The sequence below is a fragment of the Oncorhynchus mykiss genome, chromosome 10 (genome assembly GCF_057628025.1).
Source record: "Oncorhynchus mykiss isolate SJ-2025 chromosome 10, ASM5762802v1, whole genome shotgun sequence".
NCBI lineage: Eukaryota > Metazoa > Chordata > Actinopteri > Salmoniformes > Salmonidae > Oncorhynchus > Oncorhynchus mykiss.
In genome coordinates, this window is record NC_143031.1 from 25717892 (window position 1) to 25742167 (window position 24276).

Consider the following 24276-nt stretch of genomic DNA (forward strand, 5'->3'; position numbering starts at 1 on the left):
GGACCCCTGGTCTTTTCCCAGCTCCTCTCTCCTGCCTCAGCCGATCACCCGTCCTCGTCTTTTGAAGTGGCCCCTTTTTATTTTTGGAGGCGTTTACAGGCCTATTTAATTACTTACAGCTTGCCTAAGGGCTTGCTGCCTCATTCTTTCTTTTGTTTGTCGAGGTCTCTCCGCGAATCCTACTCTGTTAAGACAGCCATCAGGATTTTGGAAGGTTTTTCGCTAGTTTTATCGGGGGGGGGGTTCTTTCGCGCCCCTCTTCCTTTGTTCATTTTCTCTCCCTCTCCTTACCCTCAGTCCTCAACTGTTTTCCATTCATCTTTATTGAATTTACCCAGACATCCTCGCTTCATAACTCTTGCCACCATTGTCACAGACGGCCTGATTTCAGTCGCAGCACAAAGGAGTTGTAAATCAATTTTGATTTGGCGAATGACATCAATCAATCGTCATTTTGATAACCAACATCCTCAGCCCTTTTGTGAGACGTGAAGATGCATCGCAGTGTCAAGTTTTTGAAGTTTAGCAGATCTCCCTATCAAGTGTATTGTTTCCCCAAGAACTGACACACTAAGACTATTGTTTCCGTCATCTGATGTGATACCAAGACACTCCAGCTTGAAGTGCTCTGATTATCACCTCATTCAGACATTGGACAAAAAATTGCTCCTCACCTGAACATAACTATAAAAAACGAATTTAGTGCATAGTTTTCACTCACATCCTTTTTACATAACATTTTCTCTCAGCTTTCGACTCAGTTTAGTAACATTAGTTTTATTTGTGCACAAATGGAATTGTGAGAACTGTAGCATATGTCTTTGTTTCCCATTCTGAGACCTACAGCATTTGGCGCAGAGGTGCAAACAATGAGCTAATTACTTTTCTGGTAACAGTTACAGAATGCTGTAAGTATGCTAATAAAAAGACATGTTTAACAAATTGCCAGTGGTCTTTGAGCTCCAGCGAGGCCCACTTAAGCAAGAACATCAATAAAACAATAAAGGGCTTACCTGCTAGGGGTGAATTCTTTGACATTTGATGGGGGGGGGGGGTAGTGAACAGTGGTTTGAAGTCGTTCTGTGTGTGTGGACTGTCAAGGCATTCTTGACCTACGTATCTCTTCCTTGAAGGATAAAATGTGTCCTAAAGCTAAGTGGGTGGGTGGGTGCGTGCGTGCACAGGTGGGTAGTTGCGAGCGTCTTTCTCAAGTTAATTGAAGCTATCTGTAAAAATGACAATTTGTTTGTCAATCTGTGTGCCCCTTAATTGCTTCAGAACATATTTAAATATGTTTGAACAAAAGCCTGTTTTGGTTCTGCCCCCGGGTGTTTGAGGTTTTTGCAACAGATTGAGTTGTCAAGGTTCCTACCGCATCTCCAAACTGAAATCTTCCCATAGGTTGTCTTTTGGTCCTGGCGAAGGTTGTGTAGTTATCTAATCCCCAGTTTTCTTTTCTGTGAAATTAAAGACTGACCCTTGGTTTAGGTTTGACCCTCTGGGCCACAACCATGTAGCCCTGCAGTACGTTGGTTCAACGCACGCCTTTCAGCTTTAAAAGCACCAACATGTTTTCTTTCAGGCGGCAGCCATTTTGACTGAGCATTAAAGGAGCCATTCCCATAACAAAGTTCTTATATAATAGGAATTAACAACGGGACTCAACCGGCGCGGCATCATAAACGGTCGTAACATCATAAACGGTCGTAACATTAACCTGCTTGCCTTTTACGTCTCTGTGTAAATCATCATCGTCCACTTTATGGGACCTAATCCATCCACTACTCTTGAGTTCTGTGATGGGTATGCATGCTCGCCACGGTAACACCTCCGGTGGAATAGCATTTAGTGATTTATAGCTAGAATAAAGTAAAGTTCCGATGCTTTCTTGGTATTTTTATTTACGTTTATTGTTATGTTTTGATGTGCTAATTAATGGTCGGTGACATAGTCTTTTAAGACAATCTGAGAAGCAAAGTGTTTGACAATACGAGGATATCGTTGTGAGCAGCACAGTATACAGTGATGTAGGCAGCCGAATGGCAATTCACAGGTTTCATTCATAAATGTATCTCTCTGTCTGATTTGACATTGATTGTGAAATGCGGGACAATGTCCTGATATGTTTCTTTCTCATCTTTACAGGAAGCTTCACAGCGGAATGAAGACCTATGGATGTGAGCTGTGTGGGAAACGCTTTCTGGACAGCCTACGCCTTAGGATGCACTTGCTGTCTCACTCAGGTAGGAATCAGCACATTCTACACTATATTAGAACATTACATAGTGGAATTTAATGTTGGCTGTATAATGTACAGGCTTGACACTGAAATGGGATATCTAGTACTCGTGCATATGATTTAATGAACTGATAAAGACCTATAACATTGGATCTATTTCAGGATTTACATCGGGCTGCAGTGGTTTTAAATCAACGTTCAGTGGAGATATTGGTCCCATTGGTTATGGCCTGGGCCATGACATTAGCCGTCTAAAAGCCATGTAATTCAACACACAGTGGCTATTGATCCAGCAGGGCTGACACTCTGTCCACGGACAGCCTGTGGATTCAGGGGCCTACTTAGCACAGTAGGGCTTTTTTTATTGGACTTATTTTTTTAATAGGGAACTGAACTCGTCTCCTAAGGCCTTAAGTGCAGATGGATTTTAGACTGTCTGTAAAGGCCATGGGACTGGGTTGCCTGTTGGTCAACCCCAACCATGTGTGGGTCTCTCGTTACCCCGCCACGCGTTGGCCTGATCTAACCTCGGGCCCACCCGGACTACATATACCACTACATATGTTTCTACATGCTGTACAACCGCTTGATTCTCCTTCCACACTGGAAACACAACAGTCAATCAGTCAGTCAAGTGGGTTTTTTTGTTTCTCCCCCATTCTTTGGAAATGAGATATGTCATGTCACTGTTGTTTGGTCTCCCACAGTCATGTATGAAGGACTTTTGAAAAAACAAATTAATATCTCAATTAATGCCGGAGTCTGGGTTCCCGTGATGTAGTAACACACGTTTTGATTTGTCGCAGAGGCATCTCTCCCGCCATGTTGCGGTGCGGAGATGAATGAATCCTCACGCTGTGCCGGTGAATTGGCTCTGTGCACGACTCAGCATGTAAAAAGCCTGCTTTAAGGAAATATATTATGTTCATTTTAGAATCCCCTCCCAAATCCCCACGACAACACACTTGCTACTCAGAGAACACAAACACATTTCTTGTCTGACATCCATAATAAAAAGCATGTCTGTATTAGAGCTGGCCGTGACAGTTCTGAATTCAACAGTGTAATAAATACAGTGCAGGTCAGAGACCCCAACACATTCTCCCAGCCTCCCCAGTTTCTCACATTCTAGAGCCAAAATGCCATGACCTTAAAGAGTTTCTTCTTCTCTTGGAAAATCAGCAGAGTTTTCCTCGTGCTGCAGCCTCCGACAACTCCTGCTGCGACAGTAAGATGGTGCATGTAATTAAACAATCCGTGGGGGAAGAATTATTGTGTGGTGGAAGTTTTAAAGTGAGTCCGGGTAATCCCGGGCTCAGACGCGTCTCCTTTCCTCAAAGAAAGACTGGAGGAGACTTCAAAAGAGGATTCTACTACATCTCGCCTAGCTCCCCAGCACCAGTGGAAACCAGTCTTTAGCAGCAGGCTGCAGAGTAAAGGCTGACCTGACTGGCCTTAGTTTCCCCAAACTGATTGAGTCCAGATCTGGTCTGCAACATAATTAACCAAGTCATTCAGCAGATTATTGGTTCAATCATCAGAGTTGTGAATCATGACTAGCACATTCCAGTGCAGCGGTTACTAAATTATAAAGTTGACTGCTTTCAACAGGTGAGGGAGTGGGTGAATACTCTGGCCTGACATGGATGTTGGCTCAAATTCTTGGTCAACCTCCAGAAATACTCTGTAATTCATCGAAGTTGTCAGTGAGTGTCAAGCTAAAAAGGGAAATAGCTAACATGGCTGGCAGCGTCGCGAAGACAAAAGGACAATCGTCTGCCTGCCTTTTTACTAACATTTGAAACTCTAGGAAGAACCACAAGAAATGATTCCCCTCACAAATGAAGAGTGAGTAAAGGATGTGGGCATTGTATTTTTAGCTCCACCTCCGAAACTTTTGCGGTCCTGGCTTGCTTGACGCACAATACCAACCTGTGCTGTGTACACGTCAGTGTTGACACATTGGAGCTTTGGTCTGGCGTAAAGTAGACAAGTGCTTCTATCAAGACAGCAATGGTTAGGGGGAGACTAGTGATGAGCCGAAGCCCTTTGATTTTTTTTTACCTCAGACTTTCAAGTCTTTTTTCCCCCCATCCTGGCCTCAGTGCCTACCTCGATTTTTATCGCTACAAAATGACACATTACAGGCCCTTGTGCTAGCCCCCCTTCCTCTCCCCCTCCACCCACCACCACCCTTCACCTAGCCTCAGACATCCAGAGAGAGAAAGAGAGATGGCGGGAAGGAGGAGGAGTGCTTGTTGGTATGCACAGTGCACTGTGTGTGATGTGTACCATTTCAGCCGTCACTGCCCCTCCCTGTTCAACTCCGCCAGTGCAGCCTGTCTCTCTCGCCTGCTCTCATTCACTGCGTGTGCTTGTTTTATCGGAGACTTGGCGGCTCGCCAGTCTGGGCTGCCTGCCACAGCAGAGGGTACAGTATGTACAGTGAGTCTTGTGCCAGGTTTTTTATTTTTTGCATTTGTTATGAGTGGAGATATTTTTATTTTTTTTGCCGTGGTGTTTTGATCCGTCGGAGAGAGGAGCGTACCTGTTGAATGAGGGAGTCTGGTGGCACCGACGCAGTAAGCTGATTTGGGGGCCACGGGTTGGCTTGGGGCCCGATTAAGGAATGGCGTGTGCCAGTGTTTTTCCCCAGGTTAATGTCACCGCGGCCTAGGAGCCGGGGAGGGGGTTGCAGGTCTGCCTGGACGAACAGTGACTCAGAGTTTTGGGATGGGAGAAGCTCCGGCCCATTCAGGGGTGTGATCAAATCAAATCAAATCAAATGTTATTTGTCACATACACATGGTTAGCAGATGTTAATGCGAGTGTAGCGAAATGCTCGTGCTTCTAGTTCCGACAATGCAGTAATAACAAGTAATCTAACTAACAATTCCAAAACTACTGTCTTGTACACAGTGTAAGGGGATAAAGAATATGTACATAAGGATATATGAATGAGTGATGGTACAGAGCAGCATAGGCAAGATACAGTAGATGGTATCGAGTACAGTATATACATATGAGATGAGTATGTAAACAAAGTGGCATAGTTAAAGTGGCTAGTGATACATGTATTACATAAGAATACAGTCGATGATATAGAGTACAGTATATACGTATGCATATGAGATGAATAATGTAGGGTAAGTAACATTATATAAGGTAGCATTGTTTAAAGTGGCTAGTGATATATTTACATTTCCCATCAATTCCCATTATTAAAGTGGCTGGAGTTGAGTCAGTGTCAGTGTGTTGGCAGCAGCCACTCAATGTTATGATGTGAAATGCCATGGTATCCCTGTTGGTTGAGTGTTGTGGAATAGTCTTGGCCCACAAATACTTAGATGATTCATAGAGCTTATTCAGATTGAAGAGTTCTAGGAGAGGCACTGCGATGAGATTTGACATAATGTATACATAACTGTATTTAAAGCATATACTTACAACTATTCAGCAAGCAGCTTTTCATCTTAACCATATTACAAACTTGAATAATGCAACAGTTCGCAAGCATGTGAAGACAATTAATGGGTTTATTTTCTCATCCCTACACTCATTACATTTTAGCTTCAAGATTAAAGCCCTCTAGCTAAAACTAAGAACATGTCTTCATGTTAGCCTATCAGAAGTGAATGATTACCACGCCAATCCTTAAACATTAGAGCAAACCAGGCTTCATTTCTATAAATATCATGGAAATCATCACGTGGTAAAACAAATTGCATCTGAAAACGCACGAGTTGACATCAGCTGTTTTACGTGGCTCAGCGCAGCTAGCCGAAGCACCATCTATTTATTTTTTAAGCCTCGGTGACAATTTGACAATGTAAAGTAACTGGCTGCAATTTCATTTAAAAACTCAATAAACAAGTCTCAAATGAAAGGAAAACATCTATACACTTCAGATATTTCAAAAACAGTGCTCTGCAATTAGGATTATTACTGTAGGGGTGTTGGGCTCAGAGACAATTATGTTTACACTGCCCTGCTCTTGAGGAAGTAAGTTTACATTACAGTAATGTCTCTTGAGAATCTCTCGAATCTCCTTAACTCTCGTCAATGTGAAAAGAGCCATAGTTGCATTTTGAAAGCACATCGGTTATTTTTATGATGACTAATTTTCTCCTCCCAACCATGGCTGTTCAGGCTCTGTCAGTGGAAAAAATATGGTATGTACCATCAAAGTAAGCGCTAATCCTCTGTTTACAGTACATAATTATCCGAGAGTTAGCAGATTAACCAGATGTATAGGCAGTCTAGTGGCACTCACTCACACACACACACACACCGAACATAGTCATTCAACAAACATGCATGCATGCACTCACACACAAACAAACAAACACACACACTACATCCAATCGATGAAACCCTGCTATGATCATTAATGCCGGTGGACTACCAGGAAAAGTGAGGCATGCCACCTGTTTTGGGCTCACTGTTTGTCCCACCACCCTGGGGATTCTTCAACTCCCATGGCTAGCATTGCATCGCCTCTCCTGTTGGTCTTCCTGCTCTAACCCTTACTTGGGTCACAGTGTTAAACGTTAATGCTCCCTTCCCCATGGTTGTCTTAGACCTGGTCCATGTCACCAAGCTGACTGTAAATGTCAATATCAATTCCTGCCCCCCCACCTCAAATCAACCCTGACATAGTTAACTCTCAGTGCACCTGACTAACACCTGCTCCCACTTCTCTGTGTGCGCCATATAAATGGCTAAAGCATTAAGACATTGAAAAATGTGAGGCATTTGAAAAAGCGAGTGCTGTGGATAGGAGGAGAGGGAAAAAGACAGAGGGGGGAGGAAGAGAAAAGCCCAGGGGAAGGTGTTCCCTCCCTTGCTGTCTCCCTCTGTCTCTCTCTCTTTCCCTCTGCCTCCCACTCTCTCTGTTTTATTCTCCCTTTGCTACTGCTCTCTCTCCTCCCTCTCTTTCACTCACACGCTCTCCTCCCTCATTCACTTTCTCTCTCTCCTTCCCTCTGCCTCACTCTCTCTTTCATTCTCCCTCTGCCACCACTCTCTCTCCTCCCTCTCTTTCACTCTCTCTCTGTCTCTCTCCTATCCATCTCTTTGCTGTCGGAGCAGAGAGTGAGGAGTGGAGCTGTTTGGCGGAGCTCTCTTGGCCCCGCTCCAGCTCTTCCCTCACTGATGACATCATGGTTGTGCCGGCAGGTCTGGATGTTCTGCCAGCATTCCAGTGCATTTATGATCGCTCGCAGATGTGTGTCCAGGAACATACTGTACCCAAACCATAAATTAATGAAACTTGACTGCCTTCCAAGCCACATATTCCAAAATAGAGAAGGGCCCTGCGACTTGAGACAGGGAAGGGGGAAGAGGAGGAGGGAATAGGGGGATGTTGTGGAGGGAAATCTCTGTTAAAAAATTCAAAAGAAAAGAATGACTATGGAAGAAAATGAACAGTGATTTACATGTATATTTTTCACAACAGCTGACACCACAGTCCACTCCTTCCCTCCATCCCTCCCTCTAGTACATTAGCACAGGATGACAGACAGCGTGGATAAATGGGCTGAGCTTCTGTTTGGCCGCGTGCCCTAACTCCTTTCTGGGGGTTTAAACCCATAATACTTTCCCTGACCTGTTGATGTACATTAAACCCCTATTTAAAACAACACTTGAATTATGTGGGGCATAAATCTGCCTACATTATACAGGTCCAAGAGAGATTATTGGGTCCCTGGTCGTAATGGCCTCAGTAATTGTCTGGCAACTGGATGGAACCAGTTAAGACATCCATCCATCTGGAATGGGACTTGACTGGGAATAGTGTTCCCTCAGTAAACTGTGCCCTTTTAGCCGGAACTCAATGTACTTACCTGGCTGCACTCTATAAGCCTTTGAAAAAAGAGATGGTCTATCTAGGCTGTACAGTATGTGAGAGGGATGGCCTAGACCCCTAAAACTCCACTCTGGACCTTGAAGCCAGTTCCACTGCATTTTTTCATTGTTCCCCTCTAATCAGGCACTGATTTAGCCCTGGGACACCAGGTGTGTGCAATTAATTATCAGGTAGAACAGAAAACCAGCAGGCTCCGGACCTCGTAGGGTAAGAGTTGAGTACCCCTGGCCCAGGCTGTACTAGACATAAGAGGTGACACTTTTGGTGAGTCATCTATCATTAAGCCATGACAGCACTGTGGATGGCCCAGTATTGATTCTCTTAAGGTTCTTGACTATTCCACCAGTAGTTGAGGCGCTACAGTGTTTGTATCATTGTAGTAAATCACTGATTACTACTGAATGTTGTGTCAAAATTAGCTCACTATCTAAATTGGATCCTGTTTTAGTAACCTGCTATATTATGTGGTACATTTTTAAATCTGTGTGTTTCGACTGTTATTGAACCATTCATTGAATTCTATGTCTAGTACTACATACAAACATCACCTAGAACGTGTTTCATTCTGTTGGCTAAAAATGCATTTGGCCCCGGCCTTAGATCTTCGCAAAGAGGTCAGTTAAATCGAGTCAACATATTCTCAATGATTTACGATGCTTTCAACCTCACAAGTAGCGCCCATCGAATTACATCGCCGACATGGCATTTTATTTATACGATACAATACGAAATTCTAAATCGTCTTGTCCGTTAACCGTCCTTTTGTAAAAACATCTCTGGTGCACCAAAACAAACCTCAAAAGGAAGCTCCCAACTAGCCCATAATACCCCTGTAGGAAGAAAGGATCTGGATCTTACTTTGTCAGGGTATTGCCGCTTTAAATCCCTTTGGTTGCTAAGTAGCAAGTGCCCCTGTGCTCTAATGGGCTGATTTGGTATTCAGCTCGATGCCGGCTCTTATTTTTGTATGCGAGACAAAGTGTTTTGATGGAGGGTGATTGCGGCAGTGTCTGGAGGCTGTTTTTCAGTTTTATGGGCTGTACAGTACACTGTGTGCCTTTTCTAAAACAGAACACAGCCCATTGAATTTTGTATTTGCTTCATTTTTTTCTCCCGCTGAGCTGCTCCTGTCAGAGACGAGGAAAGGAGGTGGGGGCGGGGATGTCCCTCACGGGTTCAGGGGAGAGAGAGACTGAATGGAAGTGCAGCTCTTATTCCTATAATAGTGAATGTTGCTCAACTGTGCAAAGATCAGTTGGACTTTGCTTGCTCTAGGTATTTTATTTTGGGAGTAACTCTTTAGTGGAATATCCCTGACAACGGCTCAAATAGGGAAGGGCAGGCACAATGGATTTGTCAGAATGACGCATCCATTTATTTATTTGTTATTAGTGATAATCATTCTTTCCATTAAGCAATTCAGAGGAATGCCATACAGAATGATGAAATACAATGATGGCATCAACGCTGATCCCTTAAATGTCAACGTTGTCCCCTTAACAAGACATGGAAGTTGATATTCAGGAAGTGATGTGAAGCAGTCATGATTAGTCAGAATAATACTTGCAAGGAAAGCCAGCAACGTAAACAACGTTTACGGTTGAAAGTAATTGCAATTAACCCATTGTGTTGAATATGATATAAACATGTGCTTTATATAGGGTGACATGTTGTGCTGAAGGATGTCACACGCTCTGAAGTTAGTCATGTTAGTCACATTACACCTAATCTCATTCCCAGACACTTCTGCCCAAATGCGCGGAAGGTCTAGTGGACCAACTCATCAAACTTGGCCTTCATTAGTTAGGGTCGGGTTTAAAAGCACATTTTAAGAATAGAAATTGTGAGAATGGGCAGGGATAAGCAATCATTTTTACTTTTTTACAGTGTTAAGTAGACAATGACAAATACTTTACTCAGTAAGGTCACAAATACTTTACTCAGTTACACTCCCACTAAGGCCAACTTTGAATGGTTGATATCCCAGGCTTATATGTGCTGTGTGTGCAATAGCCTGTGGATGATGTTACACCAAGGAACACTTCACTTGATGAAAACCCACAACCTAAAGAAATTGAAAGTGTCTATCTTCTGGAACCAAGTTACATGTTCCTTAGTACACAAACATGCACACAACAACAATGGGCCATACTGCATGGTGCTGGTCCCAGTCAGGTCTTTGACACGTTCACCCACTCCCCTGCTGAAAGGTCAGCCACAAAATGTTGGCACCATTGTAACAGGTTGTAATCCAGCCCTGGTCTCCAGCATGGGAGCAGAAGAGGAATACCTGGTGCCTTAGTCTCAGGTGGGACTCCAAATCATCTTGGTTCTGACACGCATCACAAACGCAAGCTTTGCAGGTCCATCAACCCATTTAAATACCTCACACAGTAGCATGTGGATCACGAGAGAACCTTTGTGTAGTGTCCTGTAATACTTAGTTTGGAGTGAGACACCTTCAGTCATTCATAGCACATCCATAAAGACTCTATATTGCATGACACTGTACTTAATTTAATTATAACATGTACTTAAATGCCTTGTATCATATGACGCTGTACTTACTATTAAGTCAGACACCTTTGGTCATTCATAACACATACTTAAAGGCTTAATTATGTAAACACAAATGTATTAAAACTTAGGGAATTATCACTAACAGCTAAAACAAATAAACATTAAAGGCATGTTTAAACCATACATTTCCTTGTTTAAATGTTTAAAACAATACAAATTACATGAAGTTTCAAAAAGTCCAGCAATGCAATTACATTGAATGTTACAGAGATCTGTGAATAGAGTAGCTTGTCTCTGAGCTGGCGGACGAATGGTTCTGGCCTCTTTTCCTGCTGGGTGTACTGCATGTTGGTTCCAACCATAAAGTAACAAGGTTATCCGGTCTGTTAGGAAATGCCTTTGTCACACCATCTGGATAAGGGCATTTCTGTACTGTGACAGAAACTCTAAATGGGGAGATGGGGAACTCCATTCAATTCATATATTCATATTCATACTTTCATTTACAAATCTCATGACGTGACTATGAGACACAGCTGTATCTAAGGGGAATTGTTTTTAGCTAGTAAAATTTAGACTATTTGGCAATTGCTGCGAAGTCACTGAAATTATTTGAAATAACACTTAACTCAATAACCATTCATGACGTATGAAAAATAATTCTCCTTACATTAACAATGATTCATATTTGTGCATATTTAAGTAACATTAGCATTCAATTTGGGCTTTAAAACATGTTCCAAGGTCAATGAAATGCCCCCAATGTGAATCACTGTATATGGAATACATATTGGCTTCGAGCAAGGACTGTTCTGGGACCAGCAGTAAAAGGATTGTAGGGGATAGTCAGTAGGTTCTGTAGAATGTTTATATGGTGTAATTTCATGGGACTCTGAATAATAGGGAGTGTTGCTGGCTTTTTACTCCACCCATTCAAAAGTTCTTCAAAAGTTTAAGATTTCTCCCAGACTTCAAAAGTTTAAGATTTCTCCCAGACTTCAAAAGTTTAAGATTTCTCCCAGACTTCAAAAGTTTAAGATTTCTCCCAGACTTCAAAAGTTTAAGATTTCTCCCAGACTTCAAAAGTTTAAGATTTCTCCCAGACTTCAAAAGTTTAAGATTTCTCCCAGACTTCAAAAGTTTAAGATTTCTCCCAGACTTCAAAAGTCATCTCCTGATGTGGTTTAAGCATTGTTGTGAACACAGAAAATCCAATGTAGGTATTTTTCTATTAAAAAAAAAACCCAAGAGAACTGAATTTTGAAAAAAAAAGCAACAAATATGAATGGATTTTAAAAGTCCCTACCAAAATGTATTGCTGTGCATGACTGCACTTTAGAATGTGTGTCATCCTGCAGCATTTTGGAGGAAGTTGAGGTCAAGTCCAAAATTGACCATGCACCCGAGAGGGAAATAGGTTGGGCCATCCTATAAATGTTTTAGTGAAATATATACGATTTAGCAGACACTTATCCAAAGAAACTTACAGTCTTGTGTGCATACATTTTTACGTGTGGGTGGTCCCAGGAATCAAATCCACTATCCTGGCGTTGAAATGCTCTACCAAGATGCATGACAAGGTTATAAATGCTTTGTGAAGCCTCAATTTAATATGATTAATAAAGCCTTTATTAAGCGGTGCTTATGCCACCCTTGATAAAAACACAGGGTTTGTCATATTTGACATACTGGGTTATGTCACACAGTTATGCCACATTTATGCCTTTATAAAGCATAACATATGGTTATAGATGATTTGTAACACATTCATGTAGTGTTCATGAAGGCTTTATGATGCCTTTATAAGCTGCACGTCATTTACAGCGGGACCAATTGTTTTATCAGCAGTAACATATTTGGAACTGCAGGCATAAGGAAAGTTCGTAACTCAAGTTGCGTCCTTCTGGAGTTATTGTATGTATTTGTTTGCATGGCACACACACAGGCTTATTTTCCAGGCAGAATTGATGATTTGTTTGTTCATACGGTTCTGTTTGTGTTCAAAGATCAAGGAATTGATATCAGCTATAAATCTGTGGTTGCAAAGCAGTGGTATTGGATCAAACAGAAAAAAATCGGGGGGGGGTAGCAATGCAATAAAAAGACCCAGGGAAGTGTAGTGGTGCGGGGCTAGGGGGAGCGCGCTTGGTTGTGAGAGAGGCTAAATTTAAATCGGAATTGGCCGACTTCCACAACCTTGCGGGCATTTTAATGAGTCATAATAACTTCATTTAAAACCAGCTGAGCAGAAAATAGTTTGGAGAGAAGCCTGTGGCCAGTATGGATTTGTGTTTTCGTCAGGCCCCACTCCCTTTCATGGACCAGAGAGCCACAGACACACGACGCACATGCGTGCACAACACGCACACACACACTTGATGGACATCTGACTGGGGTTACACACAATTATGGTTGCTGTGTACCTGCGTGTCATTGTTTACGAACAATGACAGTTATGACATTTAATTTCACCATTTAAACCCCTTATTCATATCTTCTGTCTTCTCTAAACACAGACGTCTGTGGATGCAACTTGACCCACCCACTGTGCTGTTGTCTGCCCTCACGACGTCCATCCAGGCTCCACCGCTCCATTAAGGAAAAACATGCTGGGTTCTAGTCACAGTTAATAACCATACATGTTAGTCCGACAAACTGTATCTCATACAGTACATAGTCTGAATCATCACTGTATCTGTATCTGTGGGGCCCCTGATGGTTATTATCTGTCTATATGGAACCAACTGATTAACTTACTCACCCAGAGGCCAGTTAACTGGAGAGAGTATGACCAACCTTGGCATAATTGTAAATGGTGAGAGTGAGCGAACATGTGGCCTCACTAATCCGACTATGTCACCCCCGCATCAAAAAGTCAAAATTAGAAGGAATTTTCTCTGAGAAGGAAAAACATTTTTTGGAAGGAGGAAAATCAGCACTTATCAAAATATGCCTCTAATTCTCTATCTGGCGTAGCAGAAGACCATTGACATTGTTGTTCTAATGACATAACGATGTATCATACATTGCAGTGGCTATTAGATTATCTAGTGTCTTTTTTCACAGAGGCAGTCTGGGTATTTGAGCAGGTTCCCGTGAGTGTGGGCGAGCACTGTCGTGTATCCTAAAATGATCTCACAACCATGCACTTTAGTCTTTCTATTAGCAGTCATCATAGAGAATGCATGGCTTTCTGTTTGTGTAATGGTATTAGCAGTCATCATAGAGAATGCATGCTTTCTGTTTGTGTAATGGTATTAGCAGTCATCATAGAGAATGCATGGCTTTGTGTTTGTGTAATGGTATTAGCAGTCATCATAGAGAATGCATGGCTTTCTGTTTGTGTAATGGTATTAGCAGTCATCATAGAGAATGCATGGCTTTCTGTTTGTGTAATGGTATTAGCAGTCATCATAGAGAATGCATGGCTTTCTGTTTGTGTAATGGTATTAGCAGTCATCATAGAGAATGCATGGCTTTCTGTTTGTGTAATGGTATTAGCAGTCATCATAGAGAATGCATGGCTTTCTGTTTGTGTAATGGTATTAGCAGTCATCATAGAGAATGCATGGCTTTCTGTTTGTGTAATGGTATTAGCAGTCATCATAGAGAATGCATGGCTTTCTGTTTGTGTAATGGTATTAGCAGTCATCATAGAGAATGCATGGCTTTCTGTTTGTGTAATGGTATTAGCAGTCATCATAGAGAATGCATGGCTTTCTGTTTGTGTAATGGTATTAGCAGTCATCATAGAGAATGCATGGCTTTCTGTTTGTGTAATGGTATTAGCAGTCATCATAGAGAATGCATGGCTTTCTGTTTGTGTAATGGTATTAGCAGTCATCATAGAGAATGCATGGCTTTCTGTTTGTGTAATGGTATTAGCAGTCATCATAGAGAATGCATGGCTTTCTGTTTGTGTAATGGTATTAGCAGTCATCATAGAGAATGCATGGCTTTCTGTTTGTGTAATGGTATTAGGGAAATGTGCCATGTCAGACCTGACCACCATTCCAAACTTCATTGGGTGTGCATCCTTCAATTATGTGACAATCAGTTAACCTTGTAAAAGTTCTACGTACATGGTTGCCATTGCTGTCAAGCAAACAGCATTTCGTTGTATGGAGAAATGCTGGAATGTTCTCTGGTTAAGACCCATGCTTACTCTCGATGCAATGAATTAAAATATATCTATAAAATTACATTCCCCCAAAAAAATATGCGAGTCTGATGAGATATTTGTGATGGAAATAAACTATCACAATGCCGACAGTGGAAAAGAAAACATGATTTGTTTGTCAAGTAAAGAGCCGTAAAAATAAATATCCTCCGAGGCATGACATTTAATGTATTATGTAAGTTGGACGATAGCTTTGGAAACTTCTAGATCAATTTCTCAGCGCAGATTATAGAGCTATGAATCCCATTTATGGTAGAGGCTCCCTCATAAAAAGCTTTTTGAAACTTTTAGATTTTCGGGATGAAGAGAGAATGAACCTGCTAAGCAAAGATCTGCCGGCGGCGCTTTCATGTGTGTATATATATATATATATATCAAATCAACAAAAGACAGGGAAAAATAATAAGATAAAGGAACTCCCAAAGCCATCTGGAAGTAGCCAGGACATACAAGGCTTGCTTTTATGCTGCTAATTCCACTTGGTGCAGCATAAAAGCAGAGCGTAGATATTGTGTTATACAAACATGCAAACATGTAAATGGCCCCGGAATACTAATCTTGGTGGTCAGGACGAGGGAGGATCATTTTTGACTGGAGTAAACAGGCTGTAGTTTGGGGCTCCAGAAGCCTCTCCGAGGAGATGCTACTGCTCTCTGTTAAATGTATGAGCCTGGACTAGCCAGTTGGCCCTTTTCAGGTCTGAGCACAGTCAATGGAGCTACTATACTATCCTTCCAGGTGACAAAAACCTAGTTATACATTTGGTATTTTATTAGGATCCCCATTAGCTGTTGCGAGAGCAACTCTTCCTGGGGTCCACATGAAACATGAAACATGACATAATACAGAACATTAGCAGACAAGAACAGCTCAAGGACAGAACTACATCAAAAGGATCAACTCCCCTTTCAGCTGTGCAGTGGCAGCTTGGCCTATTTTTGCCCAGCTGATTCTTGGCCTTTGTTGGCTCTCGGCCGGTGGCCTGTCATGTTCGATTCTATCGTCACTATATCTGGATCCTATGGTGCACGGCAGAGTGACTGACTGGGAGATGCTGAAAAGGAAGAGGGCAGTAGATCTGAAATGTGTGGCAGGACATTGTAAAACAAGTTTTAGTGAGGAAGTTAATCGTCTGTCAAACGGTCCACTTTTGTAAAGAAGTTACTTTTCTCTATTTTCCATTTCTCACCCTACTTTTTCCTTCTCTTTTCAACTTTTTTTGCTAGGAAAGATTATGGCTTAGTCCCCCCGTCCCCGTCCCCCCCTCTCAGAAAAACAATTACAAAATGGAAAGAGCAAGCAGCAAACTCCTTTTGTGTCATTTGGCAAACACCTCGGCCAAAGGTTTTTAGACTATTTAAATACTTCTACATGTAGAATTTGTATAATTGATTTCACATCGTGTTTGAAGTTATTGCTATAAAACTTTAAATGTACGCTTAATGGGGTGTAAATATATTTTTGGATACAAGCTAAATAAGTATGTAAATCAGTGCAGTTAAACGCTGCATGTTTTCTACATTTCCAGTTGCTCTGGTTTTGGGATTTCTGATAGTCTCCGCTTAGCCATATCGGCAGTTTGTTTCTGTTGGCTCGCAACCATGTTCTCCTAGCTGGACACTTCAGACGTCCACATATTTCAGACTGTTCTCGTCATTTAGGGATATTCTGTATTAATGATGTTCAACTGATACCAACAAATCTTCAGGTACATAGAGTCCCTTTGTTATTGGCAATGCATTACGGAAACTCTCACAACCCCATTGAAAACGAATGGGCTTGTGCATTTTTAAAGTAATCTGTTTACATTTCTGTCTGTCTTCCCTCCCAAACAAAGATTTTCCTGTGTCACATTCACTGTCCCAGAGGTCATTGTGTTGCCTGCTGTCCCCTCCCCCCAGGCATTCTGACTCTACTCTGGCCTTAATAAACCCAGGAGTGTCTTTGACAACGTGTGACTTGAAAGCAGGAAATAATGGGCCCTAAATACTAAATCTTTACAGGTTATTGACCTATGGAGAAAACACGTATGCAGCAGGCTCTACCATCGTTTGTTTCCCCTTTCCAGCCCTATAGCCATTTTGTTTCACTGCAGACACTGTAGGACTTATTTGTCTACGGCTTCTGAACCAAGTGTTCATGCCATCTTACTGGGTGAAATACAGCAACACATGGTTGTCTTTTGTGGCTGCAGCTTGTTCTCTCTTGTTAAATGTGAATACCAGGCTGTCTTTAGTTGCTGAACTCTTATGTTGCTGGTTACTTTTGCCTGGTACTGTTAAAAAGCATCTGTTGGACCCGTCTTCACAGTCACCCTCTTTCCCAGGCAGAATATAAAAACTGTCAAATGACAGCCCAAACCGCCTTCCTTCCCCCCAGCCTACCATCCCTTTCTCCTTAGCAATAAAGGCACTTACAGCACTGTAAACACATGTCAGTTGCTGTATCCAGTGGGGCTGCTGTGGCCTGCGGTGGTTGTGGGGGGCGAGGGTTCACCTTGCGGTCAGACTCAGGTTCTTCTAGAAGAAAGCTGCTGCCTCCCGTCCCGCCGCCAATACCCAACTCCAAGGGCTATTGATCAGCTCCAACATTTCAAATACGTTTTTATGTCCTGGAACATTCCATGCCTTTCCCAGGCCAGGGGGGTGACACTGGATCTGGAGATGTTTGATAGAAAAAACAGTCCCCCACTAATCATGGCTACCGTTGTGAACTGTGGATGTGACGTTTTCAGTGCACTGGTATACATTGCGGCCTGTATTACACACCGTGGCCTGTCTTTGTTGGTTCAATCCCAGATTCACTTGATTTGAGTGCAAAGAGAAAACCACATCACTTGCATCAAACCATTCAAATGAAAGCTGTCTTACCCTAACAATGTACCAACTACTCAAAAGGAAACTCATTCCTAACAGCCGGCCCCAACTGACCTGACATCCACATTAGGAAGTGGAGACCAAGGCTATTAATATCAGGGCCCTTGGCCCTGTGGAATGACCCCTGTGTTAGAGGGAGCAGAGGGGGAACAGGGGCAGCCAGCCGGACTGACTGACCTTCGGGAGGTCCCGTCCTCATTTCCTGCCACTTCACACCAGGAGAGCCCGGGTGGTTCCTCTCTCTGCTCCCGGCCCAGCTCCCGTTTCTTCCCCAAAGCTTTGAGGCCTTTGTGTCAGAGCGCCGAAACCGAGGGGGAGCATGCCAACATGTTATAACTTAAAAACATCCACTGACCCTCCCCTTTGGGGAAAAAAGGGGGTTTAAGGAAAGCCAGAAACACATGGAACCTTTTCACCTCTGTGGCAGAGATGGGAGGTGTTGGGGAGGAAGAGTAAGAGGTTGTTTGGTGGGCTGGAAGGGTTTGTTTGTTTTGGCCCAAACAAGGTCGAGGCTCAGAATACTGTACTGCCTGAACAAGGCTCTGATGTCAGCCCAGGGGAGAGGAAGGGTTATGTGGACTGAGATGCCCCCGGTCTCCCCAGGGCAAGAGTGCTGAAAATGGCTTCATTGTAGTGAGGAAAAGGACAAGCAACAGAGAGAGGAAGAAAAAACCGTGTCTGTGACCTACTGGACAGACAAATTGGTTTGCAGGCAGAAATGGATTAAGAGTATGGTGACTGATTGTGCTGCAGCGTGTCCATTTTGAGGGTTTGAATTTAGACTGCTTTGGTGTGTGTTTTTTTTCCTCTGTGTGCATGCATATGCCCTGACATTTGGCAAGTCAATATTTGTCTGCTTTCCTTTTCTCTAGACATCCTCGTTCTGAGCAGTAGACCATAAAGCTGTCAAATGTGACCCAAAGATTTTCTCTATCTTCTTTTATTTCCTTTTTCTACTTGTGATAACAATATCATTGTGAACCAGCTAGCCGCTCTCCCATGTCCTTATGTCCAGGATTTGCATGGGGAAAAACACAGGTTTATCTTCTCTTATCTACTGTACAGTGTTTGCTCACACAATCGGTGCAATTCAGAGTTTTTCTCTCTCTCTGTGTGTGTGTGTGTGTGTGTGTGTGTGTGTGTGTGTGTGTGTGTGTGTGTGTGTGTGTGTGTGTGTGTGTGTGTGTGTGTGTGTGTGTGTGTGTGTGCGAATGTGTTGCACGTGTCTGTCTATAACTAGCTTTGTCTAGTTCTGTACATTTCTATATGATTTTGTTAGTCTGTGTTGTGTGCCCTTGGTCTGTGTGTGCCTTGACTGTGTGTACGTAATACACTGTTTTATGAGAGGAATCCTGATTGTGGCCCCGGATTTTTGTCTTGGTTGATGAAAAATATGCTGCCTGCGGTACACATCTACTTGAGTGAGGGAACACACAGTTCTGGGCTGTCCTTTCCAATTGGTAGTCTCCGTGCTGTTCTGTGACTGATAAGAGGATAGTGTAAATATAACTGTACAGCACAGCTCGTTACTGCTGAAGGGAGAGGTGAGGGAGGAGAAAGAAGGGAGAGGTGAGGGAGGAGAAAGAATGGAGAGGTGAGGGAGGGGAAAGAAGGGAGAGGTGAGGGAGGGGAAAGAAGGGAGAGGTGAGGGAGGAGAAAGAAGGGAGAGTGTGGTGTCTGTACTGTTCTGACGAAAGAGTGTGTGTGTTTTTATGGATTTTTTGCTGTTTTTTGGTACTGAGTGTAAGTGTCTTACTTAACCCATTTGTTTAGGCTCACTGAACAGCCAGGCTGTGTTTTGTTGTTGCCTGTGTTTGTCTGCTTGAGTATCCCCCCTCTGCCTCTCTGCTTCTCTCCCCCTCTGCCTTTTTCCCTCTCTGCTTCTCTCCCTCTCTGCTTCTCTCCCCCTCTGCTTCTCTCCCCCTCTGCTTCTCTCCCCCTCTGCTTCTCTCCCCCTCTGCTTCTCTCCCTCTCTGCCTCTCTCCCTCTCTGCCTCTGCTTCTCTCCCGCTCTGCTTCTCTCCTTCTCTGCTTCTCTCCCTCTCTTCCTCTCTACCGCTCTGCTTCTCTGCTTCTCTCCCCCTCTCCCTCTCTGCCTCTTTCCCTCTCCCTCTCTGCTTCTCTCCCCTTCTGCCTCTCTCCCCCTCTGCCTCTCTGCTTCTCTCCCCCTCTGTTTGTCTCCCTCTCTGCCTCTCTCCCTCTCTGCCTCTCTGCTTCTCTCCCCCTCTGCTTCTCTGCTTCTCTCCCCCTCTGCTTCTCTCCCTCTCGGCCTCTCTGCTTCTCTGCCTCTGCCTCTCTCCCTCTCTGCCTCTCTGCTTCTCTCCCCCTCTGCTTCTCTGCTTCTCTCCCCCTCTGCTTCTCTCCCTCTCGGCCTCTCTGCTTCTCTGCCTCTGCTTCTCTCCCCCTCTTCTTCTCTGCCTCTCTCCCTCTGCTTCTCTCCCCCTCTGCTTCTCTCCCCCTCTGCATTGCAGGCTGAGGGCTGGCTCTGTGTGGCTGGTTGGTGTTGTGGTGGGGCTCCATTAGATTGGGTTAGCTCAGACACCGTGTGGTGGGCTACTGGCACTTCCAATCAGGGGTACCCCCTAAACATCCGTGACCACTCCAAGGGAGCATGGAAAGGCGGGACACTACACCTCCCCTTCTACTCTGTGCTGTGAGTAGGAGGAGGCAGCATTTCTCTTTTGTTTAGAAACGCCAAAATCCCACTGCCCGCAGCGTTGTGTAATATTTCAGAGGAGGAAGTGAAAAGGGAAGAGTCAGTCAGTGGCACGTGGCACAAACCCCCCCCCACTCCCCCTCCTTTTGCTTGGGTTATTCGAAGCAACAGTTGTGCAAGGCCCATTATGTCAGGTTAGGGCACGGTTGTGGCAACTTGGAGGGAGGCCGGGGAGAGAGGAAGTGGGAGTTGTTGGAGAACAATTATTTTATAGCCACTTCTTTCTCTCCCTCTTTTTTTCTCTCTCTGGAGAGGCAAGCAGTTATTTTGAGCAGCAGAGTTGGTGCTGCCACGGTACTACCCGGGGGCAGAGGGTCGGGGGGAGAAGGGAAGGATGGTGCCAGAGTGCCAGGGAGGAGTTTTTCTCTCACCCCTCGTCCCCTCCCTTCTCCTCTCCTCTGTCCGGCTAACAAGATGCCTTCTATTGATCAAAGGGAAACAAGAAAGGGGGTGAAAATGTGTCACTATAATTTGTGTTAGGGTTTTTCTGAGGCCCCCAGAATGGTTCCTCCTTGCCTGCTGGGTGGCTGGCTGACTGTGTGCTGCGGCTTCTCTATCGGTCCTACTCCCCACTCAGACAGTGATGAGCCACACCAATGAGGTGCCACAGAGGTTTTGTCCTCATAGAGACACGGCATCACGCTGCCACTTCCTCTAAGAATTTATGTCCATGTGCCGTGGTGAATACTCCATCGTGAGCCTGTTTAGTACACGGCTTCGGCCTCCCAGGGGAGGGGTTAGAGTGTTGCGCCATCTGTGGTGCCCCGGTTCACTAACTCTACACTGTGCTAGTTCCACCCAGGTAAAGACTGTATTGGCTCATGGCCCCTTTTAGTGAGGACTGCTCATGGTTACAGTACGTTGACTGAAACAAACAATCAACTAAAGCATTTTAGTCCGTGTTAAGGCAAGGTGTTTCTCTAGACCATGTGATCCAACCAGGAAAAACTATTGGCTCTATAATATCCAATAATCTCCATTGGTCTCTGGAAGAAGCAGGGGGAGCTGATTTTATTAATGCAAATTTAAAATGAGATACTCTGTCTAAATCTCACCTGAACATGGTTCCTTCTCCAAAGGTTAAGTATTTATTTTAACAGACTAATTTGACCATATGTTCAACTCTGCATTAAACATCCCTGGCCATACGCTCTATTAAAATATGCATAACATCAAGAGTATTACTTTGGCAATGTTTTACTGAAGGCCATATTTCAGTGAAAAAATACCTATATGAACTATGGTTCGGTGGTATCCAGATTGTCATACCTTCAACAAGTTCCTGTATTCTACCGGAGTATTCGGTATTATCGGCAGTGCAAACAAGGGCCGCTATTTCTTTCCATAAAAAAAAAAAAAGTTTTACAAATTCACGCACAAAACTAATTTAGGCAGCAGGGATCTTGATCTAGGAGTCGATTGATTTGTCTCTGCTGTAACCAATAAGCTTGATCTTGCAAGCTAGCCACTTAACTAGCAAGTTATCACACCAAATGTATAGCTGGAGCCCTGAGGTGTAGATATTTTATTTGGGACATCTTGTATTTTTTTTACAGTATTGAAAAACATACGGTACCGACCAAGTCTAATATTGACTAATGCCTTGTGCTGTGAGTGTGTGAAATGACAGTTAAGGTCAAGTACAATATCTAATACAGTAAATACTTGTGTTGCGTAAGTTGTAACTGGCAAATTTAGAACTCCACCTTGTCACAGTGTCAGTGTAACTTGTCTTCCTCAGACTTCTAGTGCAGCTGTTTTGTAATATCACTGCTTGTCGTTACGAAACCGACACCCAGTTTGTCTCCATCTCTAAGACATCTCTAATCTTAGTATTGACTTCCTGTTATGAATTGCTGCTGCTGGAGGGTGTCGTAACCCTTGGAGAGATTGCCAAGAACAGAACAGCCAAGGTCTAGCTTAGCGTTCTCTGTGTCCTGGGATCAGGATCACACAGGAACACAGAACATACCTGCTTGATATCTGGGTGGAGCAGGACACAAGTTAGCGAGCTAGCCTAGCGACACCATAAAGCTGTTGACTGGCTGGACCTGAGACATGCTCACAGAGTACCTTCTGTTTGTATGTGCTAAATACTAACGCTAGACCTCAGCTCTTCATACTGCACTTATACAGTTCAATTCAATAAACTTTATTCTGTTATTGTCCCTGGCTGGGGAATAAAAAAGTTTATTAAACTGAATTGGATTGTAGAAATGCAGTGTGAAGAGGAGAGGCCCAACGTTGGCACACATTTGCACACTGTACTTTTAAAGCTGCTCAGACACGATGGGTCTTGTTATTGACATAGTGCTGAACAATACAGGTGTTTCAAAAAAGAGTTTGCTTGTTGCAGGTGTGTGAGAATATTTTTTTATGATCTCTTAAATGGAGAAGAAAAACTTGCACACTCCTCTTGGCAGTATCACTTTGTACATTTAAAAAACAACTGTTAAACGTCACAAAATCTTATGTCTGTTCCAAAGGTTATGTAATCTTACCACACACATACTATATAGTACATCTACAGTTAGTATAGTTCCTACACTATATTGGGCCTATGTCCATATTAAACACCCTCCTGTCTCCTCTCATGTGTTGCAGCTGGTGAGAAGGCCATTGTCTGTGACCAGTGTGGGGCCCAGTTCCAGAAGGAGGATGCTCTGGAGGCTCACAGACAGATCCACACAGGTAAGAACACAGCCACCACTTCTGCTTCAATAAGGCTTTACATGTGTTCCCACCATCACTCTGTGTTAGAGAGAATTGTGTTCTCTTTAGAAGAGTTGCTCCACTCCCACCAGGGTCTTGTACACCATCTAATTATGTTTGTTGTGTGAGTGTCTACAGTTTGCTCCTGAGGTTAAAGGTCTAACTAAGTCATGTGATGGCTATACATAAAACAAAACACAAAAAAGCATTCATTTTGGTGTGCCTAAATGGTCTGAAGCATATCAACTAATAACGTATGCTTGTTGACTTTGTGATATTTTAGTAATTATTAAAATAGTTGTTTTTACACCACAGTGAGTATATAGTATGCTACGTCTTACTGCTCTTGGCACTGTTCCAAGCAGAAAGACCCAGCAGGTACATTACCATATCCCATGTCACAGTGTTAAAAGCTAGTAACCATGGCTTCCGGTATAAAGCCGAACCCTCTCGGTCATGGTTATAAGCCGGCTGGCTCGTTCCACGGCGAGGTGGGGGTCTGGAAGGTGGAGGTCTGGAATCTTCCATGGCACACAGGGCTCCCTCAGCCTGACTACACGGGCTGGATGCCAGAGAGGGAGAAGGCGAAGGGACACTCAGACCTGGGCTTACCGTCCAGCTATAGCTAGATGACTCCTGATATCTCCATAAGTATACATTTTTGTGTTTCTCTTTTGTAAATTTTTGCTAGCTAGGTCCGTCTACTTTAAGTGCTGTCTGTCTTCCCAGTAGCCTACTTGGTGTGTGAACTGCTCACTGCTCATAACTTGCAGATTGTTGACACATCAACCAGGATCAAGGGGCAGGGCAATTTATGACTTGTTTTTGTAATCAGTGGCTGTTTTGGAGGGGGAGTGGTTTCACCTCTCCTAGGCAATCAGCAATTAGTGTTTGTTCTTCAGTCTCCCCTGGTTTCTCAATGGCAGCTGTAAGTGGAGGTCATGTCAGTGGGGGATTTGTCACAAAACTAAGACGGTTCTGCCGAGTTGTTTGAGGAAGGAATGCGAGGAAGGTTTCACACCACTCTCTCACTTCACTTCAGTCTGACTTCAGCTTGGAACTGCTGATCTGTGGACAAGAACGCCAAGTTCATCTCAGCCTATGCTGCCCTTCAGTCCCTTGACTTTTTGGTCCTGACCACAACATGGATCACCCCAGAGATCAC

General features: G+C 43.6%; 1 protein-coding gene across 3 annotated transcripts in view; it reads left to right on the plus strand.

Moving 5' to 3' along the window:
- The window catches only part of LOC110533532 (zinc finger and BTB domain-containing protein 16-A), a 171727-nt gene that overhangs the window by 89851 nt on the left and 57600 nt on the right, over positions 1–24276 (plus strand). For 2 of the 3 annotated variants that reach the window (XM_021617846.3, XM_021617847.3), the window contains exons 3-4: positions 2146–2243; positions 23004–23090. In XM_021617846.3, coding sequence (XP_021473521.1) covers positions 2146–2243; positions 23004–23090 — 185 coding nt within the window. Of the gene's footprint in view, positions 1–2145; positions 2244–2401; positions 3335–23003; positions 23091–24276 lie in introns of those variants that run through there. The other variant, XM_090186201.1, reaches the window with a different exon arrangement.